This window comes from Asparagus officinalis, unplaced genomic scaffold, assembly GCF_001876935.1.
Source record: "Asparagus officinalis unplaced genomic scaffold, Aspof.V1 AsparagusV1_Un479, whole genome shotgun sequence".
NCBI lineage: Eukaryota > Viridiplantae > Streptophyta > Magnoliopsida > Asparagales > Asparagaceae > Asparagus > Asparagus officinalis.
The window spans coordinates 131,724-141,477 of record NW_017972744.1 but is presented as its reverse complement, the minus strand read 5'-3'; the positions used below and the strand labels follow the sequence as shown (position 1 = coordinate 141,477).

General features: G+C 36.8%; 1 protein-coding gene across 1 annotated transcript; it reads right to left on the bottom strand.

The window, feature by feature from the left end:
* Window positions 1–6,620: 6,620 nt before the first annotated feature.
* On the bottom strand, window positions 6,621–7,616 carry LOC109827850 (polygalacturonase inhibitor-like). The gene has a single exon (XM_020394871.1). The coding sequence runs from the start codon at window positions 7,614–7,616 to the stop codon at window positions 6,621–6,623; it is 996 nt and encodes a 331-aa protein (XP_020250460.1).
* Between the last annotated feature and the right edge of the window lie 2,138 nt (window positions 7,617–9,754).

The following is a 9,754-nucleotide window of genomic DNA, read 5'->3' as shown; positions in this document are numbered from 1 at the left end:
TTCCAAAACACCCCAAGGGGTGTCTCAGAAATTCCGAGACACCCCAGGGGTGTCTCGGAATTTCCGAGACACCCCTAGGGTGTCTCGGGATTTCCGAGACACCTTGGGGTGTCTCGGAAATTCCGAGACACCCCTGGGGTGTCTCGGAATTTCTGAGACACCCAGGGTGTCTAGGCACCCTAGGGGCTCCCCCTAGCCTATAAATAGCCCCCCTTACCTCATTTGGAAAGATCTGGATTTTTGGAGAGCCTTGGCGAAGCCCTGCTGCAGCAAAGAGTGGTCGTGCGCTTCAACCGAGGAGGAGAGGTCTACATCAGTCTTCATCACCCATTCCCCGTCTGATCCTTAGTATTAGCCTTTAGCGTTAATACTAAGAAGAGCTAATACCCTTAGAACTTCTAGATCTCACGCGGATCGACGAAGTTCTGTCCGATATTTCTGGATTAGAAGTTTCTAGATCTCACGCGGATCGACGAAACTCTGTCCGATTTATCCGGACCGGATCTGATTGCCCCGGTGGTCCACGGATATCAACGTCCCCGTCACAGGCCAAAGACCCACGCAAGCGAGACCGCACCAAAACGGGATCTCGTGATTATTTTCGATAAAGTTGTAATCTTTGTTTTGTTGCACGAGGAGGTCTTATAAAAAGACTGACTTTTTATCGATTCTTGTTGTAACACTGAGGACAATGCAAAATTTAGGTGTGGGGGTGGGAATTAGTTATTTTTTTCTCTTTTTTTTTACATTTTTAGTTACATTTTTGTTTTTTTCCCCTTTTTCTTAAAATTTTTTTTTTAAAAATATCGTCACTTGCCAAATTGATAGAGTTATGTAATAATTGATTTATTTGATAAATTTGAAATTTTCTAATCCCTAGTTAGTTATTTACTTAAGTTCACCTTTTATGATAACTCTAAATAAATTTCTTAAGAAATGATTTTCAAAGTAGTATACTTTACTTAAGCCTTAACTTGGACTTTTATTTAAAATAATGAAATTTTTGCATGCTTAACTTAGAGTTGAAAATAATTTTTTTCAAAGTGTCTTGATTTACATATTTTCAAAATATATATACATATACAAAAAAAAATTGCAAAAGAAGAGTGCGAAAAATGGGCACCAAAAAGAAAAAAAAACTCTTTAATTCAAGGTGATTCTATCTTATTAAGCCTAAGCTGACCGAGTAATTAAGCCCAAGGAGTATTTCCATACTTAATGACCTAAGCCCATTTGGGTTGGGATCCATTGGCCCAAAACTCGTTAAATGGTCACTTAGAAAGCCCGTTAAAGTAGAAAAAAAATCACCAAGGATGAAAGAGTTTTAAAAAATAATAAAAAAATAAAAAATAAAAAATTTAATAAATGTTTTATAGTTGTATATATGGTCTTGGAAAATATTTTAAATCAAGCAACTTGAAAATTATTTAAAACAAAGAGTTAGCATGTTCTTTTCAAAACTTTTAAATTAAATTTCTAAGTTTGGCTTGGTTTTGTATTGCTACAATGAGAAGATTTTCTTAAAAATATACCTTAGAGTTATATATAAAAATGTTTTCTTGAGTGATAACTGGCTCCAATTAGATTATCTAAAAGTTATCAAGTGAATTTAGTTATTTACTGACTTCTTTAATTTGGCAAGTTGACCGAATTTTGTGGGTATATTCACTGCAAACCCTCACGAGACTACAACTCGTCCACTAGGGTAACCTAGGGGTTTAAAGGCTTGTTGTATGCGCTAAATACAACCGCGATTCCTGCGAAAGTGAGTTAGGATTTTCTTTTTATTTTCTTTGCTAGAGGACTAGCAAAAGTTTAGGTTTTGGGGTACTTGATAATCACATTTTATTACAATTTTATACCCTCATTATCTATTTTATATGAATAAATATACTACTAATAATTGTTTTTATCTTTAATTGCAGGTTAATGAAGAATAAATCTCAAAACCCTCATCTCTCAACAAAAAGCCCATAATTTAATGAAGAAATGAAGCCATGAAGCCCAATGAATTCTTTCAAGTATTTAAATGAAGAAATAAATCAAAGCCCAAGCCCAAGAGTCCAAGAAAAGCCCAATGTCCAAAGCCCAAAAGCAAACAACAAGAAGAATCTGCGGACAACAAAAGGAGAAGGGCATGCATCGATGCCTGCATCGATACCGACATCGATGCCTGCATCGATGCCTGTATCGATGCCTGCATCGATACGCTGGGCAGTCTGTTACGAATCTAAGGCTGAAATTTGTTGTTTTTGGATAAGATTTCAATCCAATGGCTCTCATTCACTGATGTTTACTATAAATAGGGGTAGAGAGTGAGGGGTTAGAGGTGTGAAAATTTTGTAAACTCCTTTTGGAGAGGAGGGCTACTCTTAATTGAGAAGGCCTTCCAAAAATTGTAACTTTAGTTGCAATTAATAATAATAATTTTTTCACCACTTTAAATATTTCTTCTCTTTGTTGGATGATGAAGATGGAGATGAAGAATTATTTAGAGGTTTGCATTTTCTTTCCTTTTTCTCTTTTATTTCCTTTTTATTGCTTATTAGTGTAGATTTATTTCTATGCTTGTAGTTTAGATTTTATTTTCTTGTTAAATAGCCAAGAGGCTAGAACCCTCTTGCCTTAGATTTATTTCATGCTTATAGAATAGATTTAATTTCTTGCATTTAATTCTTGCAATTTTATTTTGTAGTTTAGATTTTGCACTTTATTTTGTAGTTAGATTTTAATTTCTTATACTATTCACCTTGAGGCTAGAACCCTCTTGGGTTTAGTTTTTCTTTTTGTTTATTTTTATTTTGTTTGATTCGCCTTTAGGCTAGAACCCTCTAGGGAATCACCCTTTTCTAAGAAGTGGGTTCAATTGTAGATTACCCATATCTATAATTGAATCCACCATCTTTAATTTCTTGCATTTTCTTTTATTCTTGAATTTTATTTTCTTTATTCTTGATTTTTATTTTCCTTTTCCTTCTTGCCTTATTGATCATATTCATTCTTTGTCACATCCACTCTCACTTATATCTCGTGCCGATTTACACACTATCACTTACACTCTCTCTATCTCTCCACAATCACATTCACTTATCACTCCTACTTGTCACACACACAACATAAGAACCGATTTTATATTTTCTCCTACAAAACACATTCCTCGTGGGATCGATATCTTAAATACTATAACTTGACACGGTTGTACACTTGCAACCTTTTTGGTACATGTTTATGCCGCATCAGCGGCCTAATAGACAGGTGGATTCACTGGTGGGATTTCATACATGATACGAGAGACACAACTGTTAACTATACCGTGTATATGCATTAGTATTGGGATGTCACACGTAGATGGATCACGCGTGACCCATAGCCATCAGCTAGACACCTACCACGCCCACCGATAAATAGTTACATCCCTAGTGGGATGATCGAGAGAGATTATGTAAGTTTCTAAGCTAAATTAAAACAGTAATTTTTTTATTAAGATGTTATTTGCTAAATTGTGTATATATTGTTTAACTCACAGGTCCGTGCTTTTGATAAAATTGAAGCTAAGGTTGATGATCACATGCCTGAGATTCAGGATCCGGTGACGTTAGGGGTCTTCAATAGGATCAAGCAGATAATAGCACAGGTGTTTCATAAGACTTATGTCAACGAGTTTGCATGTCGTGAGGACAGGTCACGATCATTTGGGAAAATGTACACTCGACGCTGACGATGACGATGGAGCCGACACTTCCATGCTGATGGAGCCGGTACATCTGGCTCATACACAACCAGATACTCAGATAATCGAGGCTCATCAGTGCAGGAAGGGGGTGGGGAAGAGCGAGGGGAAGGGGGAAGAGAGGGAGGGGAAGGAGAGGAGGAATTTTGGGTTGTATGTGATCTTATTTTGTTGAAATTTGTAACTTTTATAATTTTTCAAATACTATACTTTTGTGGATCAATTATTGTTCATATATGTGATCTCTGTGAGTATTGTTTGATTCATGTTTTAATTCATGGTTGAATTTTAAGAATATTGTTATAATTCAATGTATATGAGATCGATTATTGTTCACAAGTGTATTTTCGTGATTATTGTTTGATTCAGTATATATTGTTTGATTCATGTAAATCGATTGATTCATGGAGAAAATTTTATGTATATTTTGGATTATATGTGTAGCTTTCGTGATTATGTTGCATATATAAAAAAACATGCACATGCTGTGCATGTTTTTTAAAACATGTAGCTTTACGGGACTTCAAGTCTCGTGAAGTTGCAGTTCTCATTTTCCAGAGTCGCGATTCTCTGGAAAATAAGATAAAACAACTTCACGGGACTTCTTCACGGGACTTGAAGTCCCATGAAGTTTTTTTATACTTTTAAACTTCACGGGACTTCAAGTCCCGTGAAGTTTAGCAGCTTAACAAAATAGCTACTAAACTTCACAGGACTTTAAGTCCCATGAAGTTTGTGAAGTTTATTCACAAAAACCGACCTGGTTTCAGCGCTGAGGCTGAAACCAGGTCGGTTTTTAAAAATAAATATGAAATAGGTTGGTTTTTGGGATTAAATGTCCAAATAGGACGTTTTTGAAAATTTGTCCTAAAATTTGTTTAGTGCATGCATATGGAAGCTAATTGTTGTATTTTTGCAACCAAATTTGTATCTTTCATCAATTTGATTTGATTGTGACTTCATATGTTTTTACTACAAAAATAAAAAAATAAAAAAATAGTGTTTTGAGTTAATATATCAGTGGAGCACCTGATTTTAGATTCTTAGTTAATTTAGGAAGAATGGGGTAGATCATGTCTGAAAGGACTCAAATTTTTTTTTTTGCATTAAGATATGTGATTGAGTTTCAGAAGGATTGTTGTTGATTGAATTGATCATATCAATCTTAGATTGAGTTCGTGTTCTAGAGTTCAGATGATTATTCTTTCCACATATGTCCTTTCACTGTATTAGCTATCTATGTTTCCCCAATAAATTTTATATTGGTAGAACACCTCATCAACAAATATATCAGTAGAGAACTTGATCTTAGTTAATTTAGCACGAGTCAAATAGATAGTTTGTCTTTTATTTAATACTCATGTTAATTTAGCAAGAGTCAAATATCTTTGGTGCTAATTTGGGAACTCTTTATCCTTTTTGGAGAAGGTAAATTTTTAATTTTGATGTCGTGCGTATCATACTTGTTCTATATGAAAATTTCAACCCATGTTATGCATGCTTTTTTGCATGCATATACCTTAGACATGAAGTTTGTCATTAAGACTGAGAATGAGATATACTTTACCTCTATTACAGGAGGCTAAGAACTAAACCATGAAGTTTGTCATTAAGACTGAGAATGAGATATACTTTACCTCTATTACAGGAGGCTAAGAACTAAACCTTGAATATTAGCATTTAGAATCTCTATTCGATATACTTTACCTCTATTACAGGAGGCTAAGAACTAAACCTTGAATATTAGCATTTAGAATCTCTATTCTTTTCTTTTTCTTTCCAGAACTATGAGTTATACTTGCCTTGATATTAGCCTTCAACTGTTATAACTAAAATATACATAGTTTCACTGCAGTGTCCTAGGATATTTTAAAAGGAGAAACTAGAACTAAATGGATTTTGCTACTTGCATAACGCAGGTAATTACTTGTTATGTTATTTTCTAATTCAAAACATTTTGTGACATGGCTAATGTTAAGCATCCAGACGAGGAAAAATTCTGCGCCTTTGATGACTTCGTGATTGCAGGAACTAGAATAGTTTTGGATGGAGCTCTGGAAGGAATTTTTTATGTCATGCTTCATTGAAAGGTTTTCCAGTTAGGAACCAAATATCACCCAAATTTGGTGGCAGGTGTTTTAAATTTTTTTTCTATGGCCAGTGATTGCAAAGGAGACAGTTTATTAACATTAAGTGACAACTAGCACCTCTTTTGTGCGGTAATTTCTTTGAGCAGTCAATGTGAAGTCTTTCCTTTTCTCTCCCTTTCTCTCAAACCAAACATAGCCTAAGTGTCTGCGTATAGGAAAAGAAGCTTCATAGCCTAAAATGTTAGTGTCTGCACAAGAGGATGCAGTGCTCGTAATAACTACCACCAATATCTATGTTTTTACCCTCTTGCTTATTTTTCCGTTGCTAACATGCATTTGTATACAAAAGGATGTGAGTGGGGCTTTTCTTCACCCACTCATATCAGTATCAACATAGTCAACATAATGCGTTACAAACTGAGAAATCCATTGGTGAAGGATGGACTTATTAGCTAGCAGCTTAAGTAAGAGGCATTTATCTTGCGCCTTTTGCTAAGAGCATGATGAGTCTGATTTTGGGAAATTTCTGACAATTGTAATTCACCTGGGAAGCAATGCTATTTATTTCCTAAAATCTATTTTCACATAAAAACTTGAGGAATTACAGCTACCATACCACATGGAACAGAATAGAGATCAACTGAATATTGCAACTGCATGCCTTTTGAATTCGATCATTCGAACTCATGATTCATCTACTAAATCTGCTCATATATAATGACGCAGCATCTTAAAATATTTGGAATATAAATTCCATAATAGGAAAGTAATGCATACAGCCTTTTGGTGCTGACATCTCTTCATTTGCATGGAGGCAGCGGTGTTCCGCAAAGGCAAGTGTTATTCTGGTACGCCTGAGGACCGAAATCTCTGAACTTACCTCCGCTTGGAATCTTTCCACACAAATTGTTGTTGCTCACATCCAAGTAACCAAAATTAGTCAACTGAGTAATTTTATCTGATATGGCCCCAAAAATCTTATTGTGACTAATATCCAAATACGTCAAGTTCACAGGAAAATCCTCGATCTTCGACATATTAAACACCATCTCATTGCTGCTCAAGATTATCTGAGTAACTGGCTTTGAGCTGCCGAAGAGGACCCAAGCCGAGCTCCCAGTGAGGTTGTTATTCGACAGGTCGAAGTTAGTGAATCTGACTTTATTAAATGACAACGGTAAGTCTCCAGTCAGCATGTTGTTCGACAAATCGAGGTCCGGGGTAATCGAGCTCACAGCCCTGGAGAAGAGAGATGCAGGGATGGTCCCTGTTAGTCTGTTGCCCGACAAATCGAGCGTAAAGAGGTTGGGGATGTCGCCGATGGAGGCAGGGATCGAGCCCGTGATGTTGTTGTTTAAAAGATTGATCTCTTTGAGCTGAGGCATTTTGGAGAAGATGTTGGGGATTGGGCCGGAGACTTTGGTTTCATAAATGGTAAGGAATTGAAGTTTCCTGAGGTTGGAGATTTGGGGAGGGATGGGGCCGACGAGGTTGGGAAGGCGACTGAGGGCGATGCTTTCGAGATAAGGAAGGCTGCCGATGGATGGAGGGATCGCGCCGGTGAGGTTCTTGTTCTTGAAGATGGAGAGGAGCCTGACGCGGCCAGTGCGCTTGCTGCATCGGACGCCTTGCCAGAAGCAGCAATCGGGGGTTGAGGTCCATGACGGGAGTGAGTTTGGGGGGAAGGAGTCTCTGAAGGCGACGAGGGCTCTTCTGTCTTGGACGTTACAGGCTGAGGATGAGGTGCGAAAGGAGAAGAGCATCAAGGCGGTGAGGGCGAGAATACAACGAGCCATCTGGGATGTTGTTGTTGTTGTTGTTGTGTCCGAGGGGAATTGGAGGCGTCGGAGACGTTTAATGGTTGGCTGTGAGTGGAGCGGTCGTAATTGATGGCTTGATAGCCAACTTGGAGGGACCAGTGGGGTGCAAACGTCGAAGCATGTGCCCCTGGTATTAGAGCATCTCCAATCATACCCTCCAAATTTGGCCCTCCAAATTAGAATATTCTAGGAATATTCCAATTTGGAGGGTAAAATTTGGAGGGTTGCTCCAACCCACACTCTCTAAATGTTTTTCTTTTTATTTTTTTTGTCAAAGAAGCCATATAAATTAAAGAATGTTGGATATAGTTTACGTTAATAATTTCATTGTTAATAATTTATTTGGGAAAAAAAATTTATAACATTATAAAGGTGTCGATGAGAGCTTTAAAATGAACTCAATATTAATACTACAATACAACATATCATAAAAGAAGAAATTCTGAAATAACAGTGAAAGCATACATCGATAGAACAAGAAAGCAAATATTAACCTCTAATACAACATACCATAAGTCGCAAACATAAACCTCAAACATAAAATATGATAAGAGACAATTAAAATTCTGGCAGGCTATTATCGTTATAACTACCGGTTCCATCTCGATCTCTCGAAGAACCACCATATTCATTTCTTCCTACAGAACCAGCTTCGCCCGCAAATTGAGAAAATCCTCCTTGATTTCCAGTGGGAAATTCATATTCGTTTTGTCCTCCTACAGCTCCTCTAAGATTGGTGAGTCAACCGTAATCCAATGCTTAAAGAGGTTTTGTCGGGCAGTTATAGAGGTGTTTGGAAATGAATATTTGAGGTATCCCACTACGGGTGACATTGCACGGTTGCTAAGGAAAGGAGAAGAGCGCGGATTTCCGGGAATGTTGGGCAGTTTAGACTGCATGCAGTGGAAATGGAAAAATTGTCCAACGGCTTGGGCGGGACAGTACTCGGGACGTCACGGAGGCCCATCAATGATTCTAGAGGCAGTAGCCTCATATGACTTATGGATATGGCATGCTTTTTTTGGATTACCAGGATCTAACAATGATATTAACGTACTGCAATCTTCAAATTTGTTTGACCAACTAGCACAAGGTATTTCTCCTCCTGCTAATTATAGTATTTTAGGAAAGAATTATGATACAGGTTACAAAAGAAGAAATTCTGAAATAACAGTGAAAGCATACATCGATAGAACAAGAAAGCAAATATTAACCTCTAATACAACATACCATAGGTCGCAAACATAAACCTCAAATATAAAATATGATAAGTGACAATTAAAATTCTGACAGATCATTATCATTATAACTACCGGTTCCATCCCGATCTCTCGAAGAACCACCATATTCATTTCTTCCTACAGAACCAGCTTCGCCCGCAAATTGAGAAAATCCTCCTTGATTTCCAGTGGGAAATTCATATTCGTAATTTATGCTTGTATTTTTTTTATGGAGCAAGTTAAATAGATCCCCGTATTTTAAAATTTCATGTCTGATATTTATTTATTTAATTTAAAAATTAATAATTTTATAATAATACTAAAATAAATTAATCTTAGTTTCATTTTAAAGATCTCAACGAGCCCTTTCCAAATATATAATGATTTCAAATATTAGATTAATAATTTTTTAACTATATTTATTTGAAATTAAACATCTAATTTAAATTACTAAGAATGATGACAAAGTGGTAAATTTAAAGAAATCAAATAGTTAAAAATGGCAAAATTGTAAATAAAAAATCATGAATAGGGTTATGGAGAGACCCTCCAAAATTTCTCCCCACCCTCCAAATTTGGAGGGTCAAATTTGGAGATCTCCAAATTTGGAGAGTGGTTGGAGAGGTTCCACTCTCCAAATTTGGAGATTTTGGAGTTTTGGAGGGTGGTTGGAGATGGTCTTAAAGTTCAATCTGTGTTCGGTATACTTCCCTGCTCAAGGATGTGAACACGTGAAACGTGTTTGTGGGGTTGTGGGGGCCACACCGAGTTTTGTGGATTTCTTTCACATGACCCGGATGCAGTGCGGCCCATTAACAAACCATTTAAAAACCCATCCTAGGGTTTCGTGAAGTGGTAGCAGGCAGGGGGCTTTGTTGAAAACGTGTGCACAGG